Raw genomic sequence first — 25078 nt, forward strand, 5'->3', positions numbered from 1 at the left:
CCCTAATCACGGTTTTCTATTTCCCCTTCTCTTGCAGAAGCTCTGGAAGCCCACAGAGAACAGATGTATAAACACCATTTACCATTCACAGCTCAGCAAACCCTCTCTCTCTTCCTTCCAGCAGCTTGGTTGTCCTCAAGGAGTTCCTAAATTTCATACTTCTGAGGGTTATATGGGACGGTGAAGAGTGGAGGAGAGCAGCACAGATTGAAAAATACATTAAAGTTGGCCAGGTGCAGTGGCTCATGCCTGTAATCCCAGCACTTTCGGAGGCCGAGGCTGGTGGATCACCTGAGGTCAGGAGTTTGAGACTAGCCTGGCCAACATGGCGAAACCCCATCTCTACTAAAAATACAAAATTTAGCCAGGTGTGGTGGCGCATCCTTGTAATCCCAGCTACTCAGGACACTGAGGCAGGAGAATCGCTTGAACCCAGGAAGGGAGGTTGCAGTGAGCTGAGATTGCACCATTGCACTCCAGCCTGGGCAACAAGAGAGAAGCTCCATCTCAAAAAAAAAGAAAAAAGAAAAAAAAAAAAGACACAAAGAAAAGTACATTAAAGTGTGCCAAAATAAATATATGACAGCTTTTAGGTTATTTTCCATGGGAAAAAACTTACAAGTAGTGACAACTACTTCCTGAGGGCCTACTGGGCTAGACACTGTGAAAGATAAAAACTTCAAGACACAGACTCTGTTTTCAGGATGTGTATGCTTGAAATGTGAAGTTAACACAGGGCAGAAAAGGAGATACACACATACACACACATACCTACACACACACACATACACACACACACAAATACTCCTGAGACCCAAAGGAGGGAGACATCACAATGAACAAGTGGTAGGATTTTAAAAGATTATTTTCTTTTTCAGCAAGGAGGATGGGGTGGGCAGGTAGGGGATGGTATTTATTTCCAAGGCAAATCAATTAGAAAAAATATTTGTATTTCAGTAAATTTATTTTTTCCAATCTTCAGATATAAGGCTTTTCCATGAAAACACTCTGATTATTTATGTCTCACTAATTATCAAATATTATATAAATAGTCCTATACCGAATGAAGAATCAGAGCCAGTCACATTATAGAAAAGAATCTGTGACTTCCTAATCTTGCCATGAGTAGCAAGTTATTCTAACAGTTTAATCATGGAATTATTCAAATTTTCTCTGTCAACAAATTGAAGACTTTCAATCAAATATGTAACATTGCTGAAATGAAGAAATATTTCCAGTATAAACAGGACTGAACTGATAAATCAGTGCTTTCTCCTCTTCAGATTCAGATTGAAAATGATGGTTGTTTTTCCGAGCTGAAAGAAAAAAAAAGTTAATTTTTAAAAATATTAGATGACAAAATCTTCAAGAGACTATTTTATAACATTTCTTCCTGCAATCAGCATTATTAAGTGGGAAAATATCAACAGGAAGAGAAATGCGACTGCTCTGCCTATAGAGCAGCCATCTTTTTTTTTTTCTTTACTTCTCTAATAAACTTGTTTTCAAGGAGGAGGAGGAGGAGGAGAAGGAGGAGGAGGAGAAGGGGGAGGGGGAGGGGGAAGAAGGAGGAGGAGGAGAAGGAGTAAGAGGAGGGAGGGAGGGAGGGAAATGCTTTACAACATTTCCCCAAATAAAGCAGTGCCCGATTTATGGCACAGTCACCCACGGACACAGCAGCTGTGCTGCATTCGCCCTGCAGCATATCCCATGCGGTGCTCACTCACTCTGCAACCCATTCAAATACTTACCAAGTGGCTATGTGTACACAAGACTTGATACACAGCCTGGGGATGGAAATATAAACAGAACAGGTCCTAACACTCAAGAAGTTCAGCCTCGTAACCACACAGAATCATATAAAAATGTTTTTATGGCGTATCATCACTGGATGCTACGAGAGGAAAAAGGATGGAGAAACTGGCGAAGCTGAGGCAGATGGAGAAGTGAGCCATTTTCACAGGTAAGGCAGAATTATGAAAAACCAGGAGGCACAGTGAGAAGTTTGGCATGATGGAAGCTGGAATGTGAGGAGGTGAGAGCTCCTAAAGCTCCCAAAGTCAAAGTAAATACAGGCTCTTACGGCATTATTAGAAAGAATAATGTTGGAAGATAAAGACCACATAGACCAAATGCCACGTGACTACTATTGCAGCAAATGCGGCACTGCCACTGCTGCCCTCATTCACTCCACGCACACATGAAAACGTTCCTTTGGACTAATACTGCATACGGGATACTTTTTTTTTTTAATATGGAGTTTTTGTCATTAAACCATCCACTCAGCTTTGCATAATTCTAAAGCAGAGTAAACTCAGTAGGAAGTACTTAACTTCCCAGCAATGGCAGGAGAGTTGATAAAAACTTAGGACAAGCTTGGAGATGGAATGACAACAAAGTTCACTGAAGTCTTTAAATGGCTATACCTCACTAAAGTGATCTCTATCCTTTACAAGTTGTTTCTGTACCTCTGTCTTACAGTCTCACTTAACATCATTGATAGGTTCTTGTACTACTTTTAAGCAAAACAATGTATAACAAAACCATTTTCCATCAATGTTATAATGAAACGGCTTCAAAGTAAACAATGTAGTTTAAGGACCTGCTATACACAGTTCTGCTTAAATCATAGGACTTATTGTACCTAAAATGCTCAACTAAGAAATGAGCATTTACAACCAAATTCTTGGTTTACCACAAACATAACACAGCACGAACATGTCTATGTTTTCATCACCAAAAAGCAGGCAGAGTTTATCTGCCTTCTCTACTATGCCAACGCCTACAGACAGGTAGCCTTAAAATCACAAACTGGTGGTATATATTCAATTTCTATCACTGTCTTGGAAAAGTAACACCTAATTCTCAGAGACTGTTATAATTAAAAAATTATTCTAAAAAATGGAGAGTAATGGGGAAGAATCTAAATGAAAAGTATCCTAGATGAAAGAGCTTGGCATGGTAGTGTGCACCTGTAGTCCCAGCAACTCAGGATGCTGAGGCAGGAGGATCCCCTGAGCCCAGGAGTTCGAGGCTGCAATAAGCTATGATCACATCACTGCATTTCAGCCTGGGCAACAGAGCAAGATCCTGTCAAAACAAAACAAAACAAAACAAAACAAAAACAACAAAGAAAAAGAAAGAAAGAAAGAAAAAACTCTCAACATTCTTCATGCTGTTGTTCAAGAACTCTGCCCACTGAAGCATGTGTGATACTGTTAATTGAAATAACTGTCCTGGTTTTATTAGAATACCTAACATCTCAATTTCAGGGCTTTCACATTACTTAACATTTGTATTATTCATTAAAGTTAAACCTATAGAACTTCCAAAACATTTATAGAGCAAAAAGGTAGGTAAAAGTTCAGATGAGGGCAATTTTCTTCAAAACTACCCCAAAATGACAAAATTATATACCCTCATATTACCTTCATTAACAAAAAACTCTGCTAAATAAAATGCAGTTTTCACAGCATTAGGGGCATGGGAAATGCCATCCAAATTCTTCCACTCATAAGGTGCTTTCTCTGGATGCCACTGAACACCATATATTGGATATTTATATCCTGTAAGAAGAACACAAATTAGTAAGTACTAAGAATGGTTTAAGATGTTACTTATAATGAAATTGATTTATGTCTTATGTAAAACATGTTATAACTCACAATAGCAGACAAGGTAAAATTGTACATATTCTCTCAGACACAAAATAATTTCCATTCACACTCAATGTGAAAATTCCCAGTAATGTATTTCACTGATTAGCAAACCTTTTACAATTTATAGAGCGATTTGCTTTTCGAGATATTCATAGCAAAGTAGAAGCTGAGATGAGGAACGTATCCCCGCCCAACAGTCAGATGCACATTTTATTGGTGATACAAGCTTCTTCCACAGTGGGTCTCTTTCTCCCCCGTCTCATAGCATGCTTTCCTGTCCTCCCATAACGACTTATTCATATGAGAATGAAGTATGGCAGCACTTCTGGTGTCCTTTCCCACAAGCCAGTTTGTCCCAGCCTAAACTGTGTGTCTCTCTCTCAGTCTATGGAATGACTGATGACTTTGTGGTATACATTTTTTAAATATTTTTTAGAAGTTTAAAAGCAGACATAAAACAAGAAGGGACACAGAGCTATTGACAATCGTCGAAGCTAACTGAGACAGACACCCAGGGTTCATATTGCAATCTCTACTTTTACATAAGCATGAACAATTCCACAATTCAAAAAAATGTGAATATGTATAATAGTTACCTTCAGAAAAATACACATATTCATCTCTTTTTCAGATGTGCCTTTCCTCATTTTGATTTGAAAAAAATAAAAATCTCCCCTCTATTATTTTTTGCTTTGGAATTGTAACCATGACCACCATGAGAAAGTACTTGGAGGAATGAAGACAATTAATGAAAGAAGAGATATCTAGGGGGAAGAGCACTGTCCATTCTCACCCCAGTAAGCTTTCTGACTAGAGAGCAGGCCCAGAAGGGAAACATTTTATCCCAGCTTTGTGGATATTCACGGGAGGAAACACCCGCCTCATGCAATTCCAGGCACTCAGCTCCCTGCCTCCCCCACTTCCGTGTGACACTATCATTTCTTCCTCTCTATTCTGGGACTACCTGTGAAGCTACCCCACAGGCTGGGGGACTAGCAAATTAACTGTGACGTACAGTTAACTGAAAAGCAGATCTTCTAGTAAATTTTCCAATGCATGAAGCACTATTGAGGACAAAAAATGTCTTAAATCATAAAAAGGATTTACATCCAATAGAATCAGAGACAGAAAGAGAAAGAGAGACATACATAACATATATATAGAAGTCTACAAAAAGCTCATGGAAAATGTGTATTATGAAAAAAATTATGCAAGGGTTTCAACATTTTTTTTGCACCAAAATAAACTTGATGTAACTTGTATGAACAGGATCGAGTGTGAGGCACTAAGAAGGATAAGACATCAGTTTTAAAAGAACCCCTGTAACAGCAATATGAATTTTGCTAAAATTGAAGACAGAAAAAATAGCAAATTTATGGTGAAGCTTGGATGAAAGAATGGTGAAATCACCAACGCTTTATGAAAAATTTATGGCGATAATGCCCCAAAGAAGCCAGCAGTTTCCCAATGGATAACTCATTTTAAGATGGAATGAAACAATGTTGAAGCCCTCCAGGCAGACTATTCACATCAGTTTGCCAGGAAAATATGTATCTTGTTCGTGTCTTAATTGAAGAAGATGGACAATAAACAGCAGAATAGCCAATACCACAGACATCTCAATTGGGAGAGCTTACACAACCCTGACTGAAAAACCAGAGTTGAGCAAACTTTCCACTCGATGGGTGCCAAAACCACTGCACACAGATCAGCTGCACACAAGAGGAGAGCTTTCAATGGACATTTTTAATAGGTGGGATCAAGACCCTAGAGCATTACTTTGAAGAACTGCCACTGCAGATAAAACACGGCTTTACCAGTATGAACCTGAAGACACAATCAAAGCAATGGCTACCAAGAGATGGAAGAGGTCCAGTCAAAGCCAAAGTGAACTGGTCAAGGGCAAAGGTCATAATGTTTTTTTGGATGCTCCAAGGCATTTTGCTTGTTGATTTTCTGGAGAACCAAAGAACAGTAACATTTGCTTTTTATGTGTTTTCAGAAAGTCAGCCAAAGCTTTAGCAGAAAAACACCCAAGAAAGCTTCTCCAGAGTCCTTCTCCAGCATGACATTGTTCCTACTCATTCCTTTCATCCAACAAGGGCTACTTAGTGAGCATTTTGATGAGAAACCATTAGGACCTTATGGTCCTGATTTGGCTCCTTCTGACTTATTCTTGTTTCCTAATCTTAAAAAGTCTTTAAAGGGCACTCATTTCCGTTAAGAATGTAAAAAAGACTGCATTTGACATGGTTCAATTCACAGGACCCTCAGTTCTTTAGGGATGAACTAAAAGGCTGGTATCATCATAGGCAAAAATGTCTTAAACTTGATAGAGCTTGAGAAACAAAGTTTATAGTTTTTATTTTTATATTTTAATTCAATTTTTCCCATAAACTTTTTGAAGTCACCGACATTCAGTAACAAATGAGATTTACTCTTCTTTAGTAAACTGCATTACTAAAAGACCAGTGCAGTTTCCCGAAAATGAGGAATCATACCCTGCCTCACTGATTTAGACAAAAGTATCAAGAGTGGAAAGAAAATATGCAAATAATAAAGCATCTCAAGTGTTCTTATTTTGGAGGTGGGAGAAAATTTTCAAATGAGCCCGGTATGGCATAGTCAAAAGCAGAACCAACAGGGAACCTGATTCCCTAACTTCTAACCCAATATTCTATAATTTAAAGAAGTAGGCATTCATTCAACATCTATGAGGTTTACATAAAGCCCTGGAAACACAAAGGAGAAGATACAGTTCCTGATCTCAAAGAGCTCATCTAGAGGGATAGAACAAGAGCAAATATGTGCTCTTAGGAAACATTCCCACATAGCACAAAGCACCAAGGTGATGGAGAAGAGGAATGATGGTAGAGAAGGCCTCTACGGATGACAAGTGGCCTGGGTTTTTCAAGATGGCTAAGAGTTCATCAGGAGAAACAAATAGGGGAAAGCAGGAGCTTTTCAGAGAAGAGGAAAGCACATGAGAAGGCACGCAGAGCCAAGAAGCATGGCTCTGTGGAAGGGCTGTGTGTAGCAGGGTCATGCAGGGTACAAGCTGGAGGTGAAGGCAGAGAGAGGGCGTGGAGGAAGTGAGCTCATAAATCTAGACTTCATCCTCCAATGCAGAGGAGCCACTGAGGAGTTTTGTTCAGGCAATACTATCAGACTGGTACTTCAGCAGACCACGAGTGGGTGGCTGGAAGAAGATGGGTTTGTGGAAGCCTTAGGAGGCTGCTGCTGCAGCAATCCAAGTAGCAGGTGGTTAATGCTGATGTAGTGAGGTCTGCTGGATTGGGAGGAGGAAACATGACTAACACTTCCAAAGCCCTTCTACTGTCCTTCCCACCCCTTCAGCCCAGTGAGAAGGACTCTCATAAGTATTCATCACCGCATCCTTGCCTTAGATTCACCACCAAACAACACATTTTCTTTTTTGCCAAATTTTAATCATCATATAAACGAAAATATACAGCATGTATTCCCTTGGGACTTGTTTCAACTCAAAATTGTCTTCATGATTCATTCAGTGGTACACACCAGTGTGCTCACTGATTTTAATAGCTATGTAGTATTACGTATCCTTTGCACTATTGGACTTTTGAGTTGTTTCCCATTTTTTTGCTGGTATATGAAATTATTTAATTAAGGTATTTTTTAAGCAATGAATAAAACTGCCAGGTAACAAAACTGGAAAATGTTTGATTTTACTAAGAAATGCCAAATGTTTTCCAATCATAAGTGCATGAGAGCACCTGCTGTGCCACATCCTGGGTAACACTAGTTATCAGCAGGCTTCTTAATTTTGCCAATCTGATGGGTATAAAATGATTTTTACTTTGGTTTCCATTTGCATTCCCTGATCATGAATTAATTCCCTGTAATTACACTGAGCAACTTATCTCACCAAGCCATAAGTGGACAGGACAAGTTTCTCTTATATGGTATCTATTCAAATATCATATCCTTTTTTTTCTCTTTTTTTTTTTGAGGCAGAGTCTCACTCTGTCGCCCAGGCTGGAGTGCAGTGGTGCAATCTCAGCTTACTGAAACCTCCGCCCGCTAGGTTCAAGCAATTCTCTTGCCTCAGCTTCCCAAGTAGCTGGGATTACAAGCGTATGCCACCACGCCTGGCTAATTTTTGTATTTTTAGTAGAGATGCGGTTTCACCACGTTGGTCACGCTGGTCTCAAACTCCTGACCTCAAGCGATCTGCCCGCCTTGGTCTCTGAAAGTTCTAGGATTACAGGCGTGAGCCACCATGCCCAGCCCTCATATCCATTTTTCATAAGTTACTTTTTCTTCCTAAATCATAGTTTCACTTTATGTAAGGTAGACGCATAACTTTTGTCAGTTATATGCATTACAAATACCTCCCCTTTTTTCTTCTCTGTGTACTTTGTTTTCTTTTATGAACACAACTTCTTCATTTGATTGAATTCATCAATCTTTTCCTTTATGGTGTGTTTATATTTTGTCTTCAAAACTCCTTCCCTTAAACAAGATCATAAAGACATTCTCCTTTATTTTTTCTAATACTTTATCGTAGTGTGCCTTTCTCCTTAGGTCTTTTATCCACCTGAATTTTTTTTTTTTTTTAAACACAGAAAAAAGAGTCTGTCTCTATCCTACTTTTTCCCATTCCTTCTAGAGTTCTGGTTAGGTATGTAAGAAATCACTTTACCCTCCAGATTCCCACCTTTCTTCTGACACATTTGGCATTTACATTTACATGTCTGGCTATGTTGGATTCTGAATGTTTCCTTCACATCTCTTCAATTCTAGTTCACTAATTTCTCCTCAACTGTGTCTAACCTTCTGATTAACATGTCTACTGAGGGTTTTATTTCAATTATAGTTTCTTCTCTTTTTTTTGAAACAGTCTTGCTCTGTCATCCAGGCTGGAGTGCAGTGGCACAATCTCGACTCACTGCAACCTCCAAGTAGCTGGGACTACAGGCACGTGCCACCATGCCCAGGTTTTTGTTTTTTTTTTTGTTTTTTTTTGTTTTTGTATTTTTAGTAGAGATGGGGTTTCACCACGTTGGCCAGGCTGGTCTTGAATTTCTGACCTCAGGAGATCAGCCTCGGCCTCCCAAAGTGCTGGGATTACAGGCGTGAGCCACCACACCTAGCCTCAATTATAATTTCTAATAGCTGATTTTGGTTATTTTCAAATCTGATTGTTTCATGCCTATATTTGCAAACATTCTTATTTCTTTCTTTAAAACTTAAAATATATTATACTTTATCTCATAATACTAATATCTAACATTTATGCAGGTCTGCTTCCACCTCTGTTATCTCTGCTAGTTCTCATTCACAGTACTTTGCTTGCTTGTACATTAGTAGTATTTTGACTGTGAAGTGTTCATTTTCCTTCAAATTTCATATATGGAAATTCCTTGAAGCCTGGGATGAACCTCTGCTCCTCTCAAAATAATTATTTACATTTGCTTCAGCCTCACATGTGAGGGCATTACCAGTCTGAGACAACCTTGAACAAAATTACTTACTTTTGTCCAACTTCCCAGTTAGTATAATGGCTGGCCACACTAGAACAGCCCATCATTATAAACATTCAAGGCTTTATTCACTGCCCCCCACCCCACTGCCTTAGCCCCAGGGCTCAGGATGGGCAATTCTCCTTGCCATTCTGTAGGGGTGATTCCAGCTGTATTTTGAGTTCAGCCTTACATTGCAGGTATAGCCTTTCAGGTCTTGCTCCATGTAGAGGGTCCTGACTGTCTCAAGTTCTCCTGATTCAATAATAACACTGGTTTAAACATTCCACTCAACTCTTAAAATTTTGAACCTGAGTATCTTTATGTCTTTGCCAATTGATCAGCATATTTACTAGGTTTTTCCATTATCACCCACATTTAGTTTGTTGTTGGCTGGAGGAAAGTCTGTCTAGGTATTTCATCTGCAATACTGCCAGAAACAGAAGTCATTTTCTTCATTTCTTTCTTCATCTCCACCTCCTTTATTCTTTTACCTTTCTTCTTCACCACCCCATTCAGGAAAATACCCAGGAAAACTGCAATTAATTTGAAACATGGACAAAACATGTCTCCTGTCTCCCAAAATGCCTAACATCCATCTTCAGGCCCCAAAGTAACATGACTTTAAGACATACAAAATCAAAATTCAAAAATATAAAATAAATGAAATAAAGTGTACATGCTATAGTGATATACCTTCCATTGTTGAAATAAATTCAATCTCGCCATCTGTATTTGTAGTTAAGACATTGAAAAACTTCTTTAACTTTTCATTCATCGTAAAATTCTAGAATACGAAAATAAAACAAAATGATTACTTCTGCAGTTATTCTAAACATATTAATTTCATTGTGTCATTAGTGTGATACCTTCCTGGAGAGGCTCCACTTATGGAAATTGGCAGTCAGAGGTTCTACTGCTAACGACAGCAACAATTCAGTAGGAAAATTCTGGAACATTCTGCTGTGTAATTGACCTGAAATAATTTAAGTGCAAGAGAAATAATTTAAACACACAAAAAATAAAATCCACTGAAATCACTTATCTGCACCCAAAGAGAAGCCATTATGAAGACATAATCAAGATGACTAAATGATAAGCAAAACACATCATTTCCATAGAAATATTCCAATCAAGTTACAAAATGTGTTTATATGCTCCAGATATAAGTAATTTTCTTCTAGAATTTTAACATGAATAAGTAAAATTCTTCTGATATAGTATTGGCAAGCTATAGAACAGGCAGGGAATCTTAACTAGATTTCCACAGACTATTCTGAAAAACAGTTAAAACTTTCCATGGGTGTACGTATCTGCCCAGGAAAGGATCCAAAACTTTCAACATATTTTCAGAGGTATCTGGGACAAACAAATAAAAATACAAACAATGTAAAAAAGAACATGAACCAAGCCAAGAAATTTTGACTGAGTAAACAGATCAAAAAGCAATATATCTTAGTGGTCAACCCTGAAGGTACTGCACAGACTCAAACACCAACAAATAGATTTTGAAAAAAAGACTGACGTTTTCAAGGTGATAGTGCCAGCTGTTGCAAACCAGGCCCCTTATTCTTGCTAGAGACTTCCATGAAAATCGCAGCACCTTGAAACATTCCTTTTCTGTATAAACTGGGTTCTGGCAACAGAACCAAAGTACTCTGACCAAAACAGTACTTCCCACTGGGTTTTTGCAATTATTAAGTGAGACAATGGAAGAAAGAGCTTTCAAAAGCATAAAGCATTCTATAAGTTTTAAGTATGACTGCTACTTTCCTTGCAAAATTCTCAAGAGAACAGAAATAGCTGGTGGTTTCAATTCTAAGCATTCAGAGATTAAGTAACCAACAATAATCATTATCTACTTATACAGAGTGCTATCATTAAGGATCTTTCTGGTCTTCATCCTGGGTTCCTGACAGGAAGCTTCTAAAACCCTTGGAATTCCTGGAGTGATAAAAGTATTTTTGTTATGCTAATGTGGTAATTCAAGGTGGGTCCCTCAATTATTTCAGGATGAAGACTAATCATTCGAAAAACTAACTTCATGATCAGAAAGTTGAAACTTCGAGCCAGCCCAATCAATCTCCAAGTATGAAAGAGGGGCTGGAGATTTGAGTTCAGTCACATAGGCAATGATTCAATCAATTATTTCATAACATTCCAGTAAAAACTCTACACACCAAAATTCACTGGAGTTCCTGGTTACTGAGTAAATATAGCACTTCCTGGTGGATCCTCTAATCCCAGCACTTTGGGAGGCCAAGGTGGGCAGATCACCTGAGGTCAGGAGTTTGAGACCAGTCTGGCCAACATGGTGAAACCTTGTCTCTACTAAAAACACAAAATTCAGCCAGGTGTGGTGGGGCGCCTGTAGTCCCAGCTACTCAGGAGGCTAAGGCAGGAGAATCCCTTGAACCCTGGAGGCGGAGGTTGCAGTGAGCTGAGATTGCATCACTGCACTCCAGAGTGACACAGAGACTCTGTCTAAAAAAAGAAAAAAAGAAAAAAAAAATCTTACTTAATTCTCACAAAAAAAAACCCCTAAGCGTTAGACCTTTTGCAAATGAGGACATTGAACCTCAGAGGTAAAAATGATTCCTCAAGGTCAAAGTGAGAAAGCTAGGACTCAAAATCAGATCCCATTTCAGAGTTCTTCATCACACACAGTCCTGATATCACTAGAAGCAATGAGTTATTAAAATTCACAATTCCTTAAGTCATCCTCATAAATGAGTACAAGGATGGTCATTCACATCTTCAACCTGTGTAAATAATTTAAATGCTAATGTTGTAAGCACTTTTTTCTTCAGGGAAAAGGCTAAAAAGAAAATAAAAATAAGTACTTTTACTTTCATATTTGCTACTTACTAATCCTGCCCAGTAAATATTTTTTCAAGGGTTGAAAAGAGTACTCTTACCTCCAGTGAAGTTCAGCGGCATTGCCATGTCAACAGTATTTGTGATAGTTAATAAGAACTCTCCACTAATCAGTAGCGAAAGCTCTTCAAATCCAAGGCATGTGCCCCACACAGGAAAATAGTCTCCATCATGAAAACTCTTTGCAGGTGGAAAAAGAGAAAACTAAGTTTATTCAAACTTTTCAAAATAAAAAATAGCCGTATCTTTTGTCATTACCAAACAGGCACCTGAGTTACACATGGATTTCTGAAGAATTCTCCAGGATCCATAAGTAGGTTATCACTTAATCTCTCTTCAGACCAAGCTCCCACACAGGCTGGAACACATGAGCTGTGGACACACTGTATATCTTGACCCAAAGACTATAAAAGCCTACAGATCACTGATCTTAGCTATTAAAAGTTTGAAACAAGTATTTCAAAGGCTAAAAACACTTATTTAGGGAAATATTTAAGGGGGGATTGGTAAGATACTAGGGCCAGCAAGATTAATTTAAAAATCACTGTTAATAGTTGAGGATAGAAACAGTAAGGGTTTGAGCTATGGTACAAAGGCAGTCCCACTGTGACCATTACAAAGGAGAAGTCAGAGGCTCAGAAGCTCTGCTTGATAAATGAACATGGAGTCTACGGTAACTGTGAAGAAAGTTCAAATAGGATTGAATGAGTTGGGAAGAAGAACAGATTTCAAGAAGTGAGAATTAATAACAGAGAAACAATGCCGCAAAAAAAATAAAATAAAATAAATAAGAGGACGGAGAGGGACATCAGAATGTCTACATCACATGAGGACATGGTTCACATTAACAAGCATCAAGAGAGGACCAGTCAGCAGGGCTCTGAAGGGTCTCTGGAAGCCCAGGATCAGATGAAGCACATGGAAAACACTTTCACTTGGGCGCAGCCAAGAACAGGTGCCTCAAAGTTAAAGGTATGATGAGGCTAAGGGTAATTTTGAAGAGAGCATTACCATCTACTTAAAACAAGAACTACTCTCACTAAAACTTACAAAACTTACAAAAACGCATCTGGAATAACAAGCAATATTTACCTGTATGGACAAGTCGTAAAATATTTTGGCCACTTTAGCATAATCTGAGCGCCTCAGGTCAACACTTCCTCCAGGGAAAAGGATTCTGAAACAACGTCACATAAATCAAATAGGGTGTATTTTGCCACCCCTGACCCATACACACACAGAAAACAAGCTTTTTATTTTAAAATGATTTTTCTTATTACATATGCAATAAGATCCTTGAAGAAAATTAGAAAAACAAAAAAGAAATTATAAAATATTTACAATCCCAGCCATTCAGAAACTACAGCAGTTAACAACACTTTAGAGAATATTTTCCAAAAACTTCTTCAAAAAGTTTCTTTGATGAAATAGAGTGTGGGAAAACTAAAAGTAAATAAGTAGGAGAGGGGCAAGAGTACACGGAGCTAGATATCAAAGACAGACAAAATTCCAGGTTTGGCCAGGTTTAAAAGAAGGTGATCTGTGATGCCAAATCAATTGCAGGTGGGTAGGACTTGGCTCACAAATAATTTAACTATAAAGAACAAGCTGGTCATAAAAATATATTTAAGCTGGAATTAAATTTCTACAAGAACTTAATTCTTATCACCCTGAGTCTCTTCAGAAATACGCACGGTATTAGAACATTTTTTTCAAGAAACATAAGTACGATTCTACAAAAAGTCTAAGAAAAGAAGGCTATCAAAAATATTTGATATTATTTTATACACTTATAAAGGTGAAATATAGAAAACTATTTTACCATGTTTTTATACCAACTTTTAAAATTAAACTTTTAAATTTAAAATTTATAGCAAGGTCTTGAAAGAACCAAGGATATTCAAAAGAGATAAGAAAAATGGTATTAAACATATTAAAATTTTGAAAATATTTAAATACAAGTTTGAGATATGTGAAATATCACTTGTGAGACTGTTGTTATTCAAGAAATATATTCTGTTTCTTCCATGAGCTAGACTCAGGACTTGCCTAGAGAGACAAACATGAGTGGTTTTGCTGTTAGGAAGATCACAGTCTGGTAGAAAACATACAAGCATCTGTGTGGGAGAATATCTACCACAAACCCAAGCAGAAAATCCCACAATTAAAAGTGGCTTAGGGAAGACTCATTAGCATTCTCTCTTTCCATTAACTCAGTATTTTTTAATTTTTATGTTTTGCATCCCAGGTCTCCAGCTTACAGACATTAACTTAGTATTTAAAAAGCTGCCTCTGATCAAATATGGTATGTCTAACCCCAAAGTCCTTTCATGCAGCAAAACCTGACTGTCCCTCCTATATGACAAACTCCTTAAGGCTTGGCTCTGTCTTTTCACCTCTGTTATTCCCCCTGCAAAATACTATGGGGTCCAATGCATAATAGTGACTCAATAAAGGTGCTTTTGAAGTCACATTAGAATACAGCTCATTTTCTGGTGACACTCCGAGATATAAATAAGGCCTCCAATTTAACCCACTTTGGAATGTAGCTTTCAGTGACTACATGAGAGAGAAAAGGGGCCTACAGGAGCAAGAATTAGTGGCAATGCAGAAAACAAGTGAGGAAGATAGAAAATGGACTCATTTTGGTGGTTTGCATGAAGACATACTGAGCAAATGGACAGGCTAGCCCCCAAAAGTATGTATTACTGTCTACACTGCTACTTGATTTCAGATTCCTCTCCAAACAGGAATGCAACTGGGGAGAGGATGGGAAGAAAATGAAGTGCTTCAAAAGGTCTATTTTTGAGGTTCTACTATTACATTCTAGCCTAGACTTAATGATCTTTGTCCCTGCCAAAGTACCTTGCACACAGCACATACTGGGCATTGTAAATGTTTTACTAAATTGAAATGATTTTACAGTAAATATTTACTGAACCAAACTGAATTGAAGGCAAATAATTTTCTAAACAAGGCTTTTTTTTTTTTTTTAATTATTATACTTTAAGTTCTAGGGTACATGTGCACAACGTGCAGGTTTGCTACATTATGTATACTTGTGCCATGTTGGTGTGCTGCACCCATCAACTGGTCAGCACCCATCAACTCGTCATTTACATCAGGTATAACTCCCAATGCCATCCCTCCCCCCCCTCCCCGCTCCCCTCTTCCCATAATGGGCCCTGGTGTGTGATGTTCCCCTTCCCGAGTCCAAGTGATCTCATTGTTCAGTTCCCACCTATGAGTGAGAACATGCGGTGTTTGTAAACATGGCTTTTTAAAAGAAACAATAAATTAACATGGTTTTAGAAGTAAAAATAATAAAGCTCTTTTTAAAAAACATTTTACAGTAAAACACGTCCTCCCACCCTATTCCCAATCAGAAATGACTGCCATTAAAATCTGCTGTGTTGATTTGTAGAAATATGCATATCTCTTCACCCTGACTTTTAACAAAAAGCAAACGGGGGGTGTATGCTATACACACCATCACATGCCTTGCCTTTTTCACATGGGGGACAATGGTGATCCAAGTCAGCATCTACAGATAGCCTCATTTTTTAATTCCTGCATAGTATTCTATTAAATGTACATGGTCTGTTTTATTTCACCAATTCTCACCTGATGGACTACTGGGTGACAGTCAGACAATACTACTAATACAATGCATATATTTGAGTCTAAGTCTTCATGCAAGGTGGGATATATTTATAAAATAAAATTCCTCCTCAAGTTCCCAGGTCAAAGGGTGTATGTACTTCTAATTTCAATAGGTATTGCAACATTATCCCAAAATAGACTACATGATTTACATTTCCTCTAATAAAGTATGAGCATGCCTGTTTCCTCACAGGCCCTATAGCGTATAAGCAAACTTTCTGATCTCTGCCAACTTGGTAGTTAAATGTTTTTGACTGCTGTAATTAGCCTTCTTTCCTAAAATTAAGAGTAATGGTGAACATTTTTTTTTTATATGATTAGAAGTCTTGTTCTGTGAGCTAACATATCTTTTGTGGTGAAACCAGAGGAGAGAACAGTTTTTTCCAATACACCTGAAAAAAAAAAAAAATCAACATCCTCAGACTTTGGACTTATAAACTCCATATGCAAGCAGTATGCCACGCCATTCAAGGTAGCTTCAAACATTTAAGACAAGCATTAAAAGAACAAAGATTAAGTCACACGTTTAAAAAAATTATGTGTGTCTACTATGTAACAATTATACATTTCCTAACCTGCCTCTTCCTCTTTTGAAGAACTTTTGCATCTCCCAAGAAAATATATCCTATAAAAGAACTCAGAAAACTAATACTATACCACTCTAAGATAGTTACAAAGAAACATGTATAACATTTGTATGATTTCTTTTACAAAAGCAGACATATATGTAGACCACTCATATACCACATCAAACCAGTGCTGCCAACTTACCCATTAATAGATTTGAAAAGTATTTCATAGTCTTTCTCTGTAAGATCCAGCCTGATAACAATAAAAACAGTTATTGTTATATTTGTGAAACTTACAAGTAAACCTCTAAATGAAGTCACCACATTACTTTTAAAAAGTCAAATAAAAACTAATTTTTAATTACTAGACAATATTATCTACTTTCCTAGAGGCATTTTTGCAAACCACTTGAAAGCCACATAATTCTATCCTTGTTTTGCTAATCAGACAAGTAAATATGTTTTTCTGTGATCTAATGTAATTTAACATTGTGAAGTATATTTTAGTATGCAAAACATTAAAGACTGTGAGATTTAGGCACCAGTAATTTCTCTACTAACCAAGAACTACAAAAAGAAATGTAAGAATAGTCAGTAGTTTTATGTAAAGACTCCTTTAAGTAACTTTATTTATCATGCCTATTTAACTACAGGCAGCTCTGGCAGATGAAAAAATATATAAATAAATGCCAAGTCTCTCCTTCATCCTACCTCAACAAACTAGTTGCAAGAGTCTAGGGACTACTCTGCGTTTCAAAGTCAGGACGGTTCAGATCTAGTCTGAACTGACGGACTACAGAGAGATGACTGTAGAACAGCCTAACTGCCCAGGTAATTACTCTGAAAGACCCTTGATCAAACACCCCTTAAGGGCCTCCTAACAATTGCCATATTATTGGTGACTTTATTCCCTTTCTCCAGAAAAACAAAAAAGATGGGATTAATCTGTGACATACGGCGACAACATTTACTAAGTCACAGTAAGATATTTGCTCTCCCAAAAGTTCAATAAAATGCAACAATAAGGGAAGAGAGCACCAAGTCGGTGAAATCCTTGCAAGAACTCTCCCACATTTAGCAGCCTTCGGTTTCTGCGAGAGAATAAATGGTACCTGTCCTCTCAACCTGCCCTAAAGGAAGCAGACTTATGACTAGATGTCAACTAGTCCATTTCTGCCCTCAAAGAAGTTTTAGGGGGAGGTAAGATCCCTCACACCAATTATTAACTAGACACCTGTGACACCCAGAACACAGGCTGTGTTTTGCCAGCAAACAACTTCGGGATCTACTCTCAAGTCCAAACAAGCTTTGCAAGTCCAGGTCTGTCTTTCACAAGTTCATAGTAATCTCTTCCTGGCAGAGAGCCACAAAACAATGAGTGATACCAGAATGGTGCTTACCATGGTCTTAAGTGGAGAAAATACTGACAGGTAGCCCTGCCTTGGGAAATGACAGGGAGGTGAAATATGAATCTACATGTACCCAGTATTCTCCCAATCTAATCTCCCCAGATTGTGGCACTAAAAAGGAACCAACCAGTCAGGACCCAGAATTCTCCCCATGGATATTTAAACCAGAATGGGCAACCACTACCATCAGGGACCAAAATGGATTTAGATCACACAGCTGCACTCCAAGAACTCCTGCCAGTTAGCAGTGCAAGCTAGTTTCAGTCATTTCATTAATTCTAAATAAATGGTTCCCACACTGTCCATGACTATAGCTTTGGTCCCCACTTGTCACTATTAGGAGGCTTAATTGTCACGGGGAAGGAGTGTGCCATGTCACAACTCTGGTGCCTAGGGGCCCTGGCAGAGAATACAGCTGTAAGTTGCATGTTATCAGACATTTCTTGAAACAAAAGACCCTTTCAACAAGGTATGAGAACAGTTTATTCTCTCCTTAAGTGTAAGGAAATGGCTTAAGCCTGGTGATGATGGCAAATGACACAGTTTTAGCAGCATGAAAAGGATGGCAAAGCACTGTTGACAATGGGGAGTCTCTGCCCCATTTAAAACCCAATCCAAATAACTGTCTTCAAAAGAACCAAAAATTCAGACTCTTATAAAGTCTGATTTGTGGTCTTTGGGGTTTTTTTGAGAAAGGTCCGGCTCTGTCATCCAGGCTGGAGTGCAGTAGCACCATCTCAGCTCACTGCAACCTCCACCTCCTGGGTTCAAGTGATTTTCCCACCTCAGCCTCCTGAGTAGCTGGGCCCATAGGTACACGCCACCACTCCCGGCTTTTTAAAAAATTTTTATAAATAGGGGTTTTTCCATGTTGCCCAAGCTGGTCTCAAACTCATGAGCTTAAGTGATCTTCCCACCTCGGCCTCCCAGATTGCTGGGATAATAGACGTGAGCCACCGTGCCCAGCCTGATTTGTGTTTTAAAAATATATTTTGTTCACAAAATATATTTTTAAACCAAAAGCAGCAGCCCATGGGCTGTTGTATGCTACCTCTGAGGAAGCAGGACATTCTGTTTTCCACTAGTCCCGCACTGGGAATTTATGACAACCTGAGAGCACCAAGCACCTGAGAGAGAAGGTAGCAGGAAGAAGGCAGAAGGAAACCAAAGACAAATGTCTTGACCTATTTCAGAATGCTTCCCAGGTCTCCCATCTCTTCCTTTTCACTTCTAAACCACAGAAGCTGACTCCTAGCATCCAAAATTCAGAAATGAACCTAATATCATCATGATCATTTCAGTCTTATTTTGCATCAGATAATCATTTGCAGGCTAGTCTGTGAACTTAGCCCTTATGTATTACACTGTTTCTACAGGATCTCATGATTCCAACAATATACCTTAAATGAACTCTGAGAACTCAAGCTGGAAATTAACCTATATGCTGACAGTCATGTTCTCAGCATCTCTCACAAATACCAATATTCTGCAAAGTCATTCAGTTTCAAAACTCCCATGATTTCAAAACTTCCATCATCCTTATCTATTTTTTCCTCCCTGTGCCCTTTTATTAGTCATCATATATTGGTGATTTTTTTTTAAACAACACTTACCTATCATTCCCACACCATCAGTCTAAGCCAAGCCCTCAACACTTCACACCTAGCCTACTGCAACTACCTCTAAACTGGTCTACCTGCCTTAAGGCATTTTGTTTTATTTTTTTAAAGACTTTATTTTTTAGAGTAATTTCAGGTTCACAGCAAAATTAAGGCAAGGTTAAGGATTTCCTATACAACCCTTGCCCCAAAACATGCATAGGTTCCTCCATTAACATCTTGGGTGGTACACTGTAACAGTTGATAAAAACACACTGACACATCATAACTGCCCAAATCCTAGTTTACATTGGGGTTCATTCTTGGAATTGTACTGTCTTCGATTGTTTGAATGAGCGTGAGAAGGGCTGGTATTAATTCTGCTTTAGATGTTTGGTAGAATTTACCAGTGAAGCCAGCTGGTCTTGGGCTTTTCTGTGTTGAGAGGCTACCGATTACCATTTCAATCTCTTCACCAGTGACAGATTTGCTTCTAGAGCCTCTTCCCCAGCTCTAAAACTCTGATGTTATATGGGTTTCAAAATGTCATTTGTAAAATTAGATATGCTACTAAAATATGAAAGACTAATATCAAAAGCAAATGGTAATCTTGGTGTACAAACAGTTAATTTAAATGTAAAAGATCATATGAGAAAACAATTCTTATAAAGCTAAACCTAAAGCCATTTTGTGGTACAATTCTCTAAATTGTAATATTGGCTTTATTAGTAGTATTTGAACAGTACTTTTGTTATAATTTTTGATGCGAAAGTATTTGCAGAAACAGGCTGTATAGAATAAATAGTGTTTTGTGTGTGAAATCACTCAAAATGGATTAGATGAGGGTGCTGAAAGATTATAAAATACATTAATTTTAGCTGACAAGATATTATAAATACATGTAAGAATCTGGTTATCTCCTTCCAAATGAAAAATATGGGAAGAATTCAGTTCTAAATGAAAATATGAGATGAATCATTTTATTCTTATAGGAACATTTTATCACAAAAATAATGTAGTGCCTTTAAAACTGCAATACCTATAATCTACACTGAAGCAATTCTAATGCATTAGTAATTTACAAACTTTTAAAGTAGAGTGTGAAGGTATTTTAAAAGTCATTTTCTAAAAACCTCCTTCATTCCCAAAGTGTTCTCCTATCCTAATATTATAGAATAAAGCTGGTTAAACTGTAGATTTTTTTTTTTAATTTTTTTTCAGTGGCCTTTGGGGTAAAACTGGCTTTTGGTTACACGGATGAATTGTATAGTGGTGAAGTCTGAGATTTTAATGCACCAGTCACCTGAGTAATGCACAGTGTACCCAACATGTAATTTTTTATCTCTCACCCCCACAACCACCCTCTCCCACTCTGAGTTTGCATAAATTTTAGATTCTTTTACTCCATTACCTTCATAGTGTCTGTGAGGACCACCTTTTCTGGGGTAAAGGAAACTATCATTTCATTCTTGATGCTAATGCATATGACATACAGTACCTCTAATGATATTACAGGTAACACACAGCTTCCCACATTGAACAATTCAATGAGAGACTCTAAGCAACATGTTTGTGGCAAAAATCAGGTGCAACGTTACTGCATTTAAACAATGTAATCATAAAGAGAAAGCACTAATTTTAGAGATATTAGGCAGTAATTATTATTTTTTTGAGACGGAGTCTTGCTCTGTTGCTCAAACTGGAATGCAATCTCAACTCATTGCAACCTCCACCTCCCTGGTTCAAGCGATTCTCCTTCCTCAGCCTCTCCAGTAGCTGGGATTACAGGTGTGCACCACTGCCCCCAGCTAATTGTTGTATTTTTAGTAGAGACAGGGTTTCACCAGGTTGGCTAGACTGGTCTCGAACTCCTGACCTCAGGTAGTCCACCCGCCTCGGCCTCCCGAATTGCTGGGATTACAGGCATGAGGCACCGCACTCGGCCATATGCAGCAATTTCTTTACAGAGTAAAATTTTAAAAAACACTGAATCATACCTTACTGGTACAACTCTTGCACCTGCAGACTCCAAATACTTTACGTAGGATGCAGCAATATAGTATCTTCCATAGTTTTTCATGACTTTATTACGGCATTTTTGCATTAATATTCCTAATAACAAAAAAAAAGTTTAGTTTCAAGCAAATTTCTTCTTGCTCAGAAACTGAAATCTATCACAGCAAAAATATCATATTTTATTATTTCAATTCACAGAATTAAATAGGAAGTTTCTCCTCCAAGTCCACCCACAGGCTGTGGGAAAGAAGCAGGGGAGGCTAATCTTAGTTTCAAGTAGATCTATCTCTCACCACATCAGGGAAGCCAAGTAAGCCCCCAAAGAAGACTTACAGTAGCACGTGCAGCCTTCAAACAACTGTAGACCTAGAATCCATCTAAAGAATACAGATCCTTAAATCTACAAGGCTGTCGCTCCTTTCCCACACATACTCACAGACACACTGATTCCCTGACAATGAAGCAAAGGAGTGAAAACATCTTCCATCCACACCTCTCCAACATTACTTTAGCCCAAGCTATCAATATCTCTTCTCTCCCCACCGCACTATAATAGACTCTTAGAAGGTCTTATTACATCTTCTCTTAAGAAATCCCTCAAGCTCCAAGCAGCTTCCCATGTAGAAGCAAATCGGATCACATCACCATTCCTGTTCCTACAGTCATTCAATATATACTGTTGAATTATACCTCATGCCAGGCAACAAACTAGGTGCTGGGGACACATGAATATGAGAGAACCAAACAAAAACCCCTACCCTGTGTGTGTTAATTCGAATATGTATCAGGGAGCGGGGAGGGGCCAAACAATAAACAAGATAAAAAGGCATAATATATAGAGTGGCTGGTCGTAGGCACTAAGGAGAGAAAGAAGGTGGGGAAGGAGATCCCATCTATGGAGGAAAGGACAGTGTCTTCAATATGGTGGCCAGGCAAGTCCTCCTTGAGAAGGTAAAACATGACATTTGAGCCAGGACTCCAGAGAGGTGACAGAGTAAACCATATTCACATATCTGGGAAAAGAGGAATCCAGGAAAAAAGAAAGGCAAGAGAAAAGGCCAGCAGTCAGGAAGGTGCCTGTCACGCTGCAAGGAATCCGTATTACTAGAGCCAGGTGAGTGAAGGCAAAAAGCTATAGGAAAGGAGATCAGGGAGAGACAGATCAGCAAGCAGGTGTCACCACCTTGTTTAACTACCTCAGTGGGTCCCTAAATTTTAATAAACTCTGTAAGACCCTGTGTGCTCTACCCCACCCATCTCTCTGGCCTCCTTTTACCAGTGAAACCCAGCCCCAGCACAGTACAGCAACCAGTACACATCAAAACACGTCTGTCGGGTGAGTACCTGTGCCTACTACTATTCAGCACTTCAGCATTTGGAACACTTTCAGTGTCTCTGTAGGCCACCTGATAGGAAGAGCTGTTGTCTGTATTACTCACTTTTGTATTTCCAGCTTCTTACAATTGGCATTCATCAGGTATTCAGGTAACATATCAAACGGCCAAATTTGTTCAGTAAGACTTTTTCTCCTTACTGGTAGGTAAAATCATCTTTACTAAGGAATACAAAGTTTGGCTAGGGAACAAAGAACTAGGAATGTCATAGGAAATGGAGTGGTACAGGGTACATGGAGTGAGGTACCACAAAGGTGACATGGGGCATCATGGGAGCACAACGGTTACCAGAAAGAGAAGTACATCAAAGTGAGTTCCACCAATATCTCCCCTTCCCCTGGGCCCAGCATACTCACTTTTCCCATCCCTGGGAAAAGAGCTCAAGCTGTTCTCCCTGTCCCTCAAAATGCGACCAAATTTTCACCAATAATTTAAGGCCATCTGTTAACTTTTGCAGCTTCCTTGTCATCTTTTAATCCTTTGCACTTCCTAGAGCAAGACTGTGTACATAGTCGGTACTCAGTTAACGATTCTGCGCTAATCTCAGTGACCAAAAGCAAAGCCCGTTTTTTAAATATTTGACACAGGGCTACCCCTGATTCTAGAAAAAGGAAAACAATCCCCTCTGCTTTTTTTCTCTTCTCTGGACACACAATATGCAACCTGTTACATTAATTACAGCTTGAGTTAGTTCGCGGAGAATCAAATCACCATGTTAAACAGCTATGAAATAAGTTCCAGATATTAGTAAGCAACCTATTTGAAAATTGGGCACTACCTACATGAAAAAACATTCATCTAATTTCTGTTTAGTTACAGAATACAGTGATAATCTTCATAGAAAAAAATAGTATGAAAGGCATAATCCTACAGCCAAAATAAAACTAATCTTAATGTCCATACACAAATTTCTTTGGGCAAATTTTAACCCCAGGATGATTTCTCCTAGGTAGCCTTCCTTGGGCCTATCTCAAATGTGTGTTTTGGTAACACAGACTGATTTTACTATCTCTTTAAAACACAAATATGTTGGAAACGAAAAATTGTGTACTGCATTTTATCGTCAAATAGAACCTACATTAGGATATTAGCCACTGCTGTCCTCTGCTACTGAACATGACAAAATCCAAATTATACCTTAATTTCTTGATTTTATATTACAATACACTGGTATTTTAAATACGCCCTCAACCCGAGACATTTTGACGAATGTAATGCACGCACGTGTAGATGTAAATGAGTAAAAAATTCCCAACTATGTGCGAAAAAGAAATGTTTTATTTTAGTATAAATTCCTAGCTGTGTAGAAAAAAAGAAAATCCGCAGGATTCTTCACGGTGCACCCTCCTCCCTCCATCTTTAAGAGCCATATGGGTCTAAAGGCATGAACGAGGCACCTCAACCAGGTACATTTCAGTAGGACCCAAATGGTACCCAGCCCGGGGTCCTCCTTGCACCAAAAGCCAAGCACATCTCGGGGTTTCCCCCGGTAGGACGCGCCAGCTGGAGCGCGGCGCCGGGAGGCGCCCAGCGCCGACACCCAGCCCCTCCCCATATGCTGCGGCCCCGCACAGCCTCCTTACCGATGATGGGCTTCTTGGCGGTGTCACCGTGGGGTCTGGACAGCCGGAGGCTCGCCGCCCCGCAGAGTAGCAGGCCCAGCACGCACAGTAGGCGGCCCGGGCTCGCCATGGCGCTCGCCGCCTCCCGCCGCCTTTCAAAAGCTCTGCGGACGGGCGGGCGGGGGCTGCGGCGGGGACACCTCGCGGCCGCGCACTCGCGTGGGCTCGGGTGGGCGGTGCTCCGCAGCGCGGGCCTATGGGAAATGCAGTCCGGGCGCGCGCTAGGCGGCCGTGGGGCGGCGGTGGGCGGCTCTGGGACTGCGGCAGGCGCTGCGCGCCCGCCCCATTGCTCTGTCCCCGGTCCGCGACCCCCGCGGGTCGCCTAAGCGGAGACTCTGGAAACGTCTGGGGCGGGTACCGGGTGGTGTCCGCGTCCTTCCCTTTCAACTGTTATGTCGATGTGGCCTTCAATCAGCCCTACAAAGCTGGGCCGGCCAACCCGCGCCCTCGAGAAGGGAGGTTGGGTGTCCCTGGCAGTGTGTGGTAACCAGGCAGCAGAGAGGCTGGCGGGAGATTCTAGAAGGCCCCTGAGAACTGCGCGCCAACAGCACCGCCTACTTGAAGGTCGGGGCCCTATCTCTGGGAATGGTGACAACGTTCGCTGTATGGACAGCCCGTGTCTTCAAATGTGAATGTCCACATCTTGCTGTTTTGGGGGTCCCGGCATCTGTAGGAAGTGAAGAAGAGTGGACGGCGATGTGAACACATACACAGGCGCATCACTAGGCTCAGAACTGGCCCAACTCCCAGCTTCTACTGCGAAGCGG

The 25078-nt window shown here is 39.5% G+C and overlaps 1 protein-coding gene across 1 annotated transcript; it reads right to left on the reverse strand.

Moving 5' to 3' along the window:
• Window positions 1–945: 945 nt before the first annotated feature.
• On the reverse strand, window positions 946–24467 carry GGH (gamma-glutamyl hydrolase). The gene is made up of 9 exons (XM_033202640.1): window positions 24273–24467; window positions 21277–21391; window positions 16475–16525; window positions 13133–13217; window positions 12082–12220; window positions 10033–10139; window positions 9860–9950; window positions 3429–3566; window positions 946–1316 (listed from the first exon to the last, which is right to left on the reverse strand). Exons 1-9 carry the CDS (start codon window positions 24379–24381, stop codon window positions 1195–1197), a joined length of 957 nt encoding a protein of 318 aa, XP_033058531.1. The 5' UTR covers window positions 24382–24467; the 3' UTR covers window positions 946–1194.
• Window positions 24468–25078: the final 611 nt, after the last annotated feature.

Source organism: Trachypithecus francoisi, unplaced genomic scaffold (assembly GCF_009764315.1).
Source record: "Trachypithecus francoisi isolate TF-2019V2 unplaced genomic scaffold, Tfra_2.0 Lachesis_group7, whole genome shotgun sequence".
Classification (NCBI taxonomy): Eukaryota; Metazoa; Chordata; class Mammalia; order Primates; family Cercopithecidae; genus Trachypithecus; species Trachypithecus francoisi.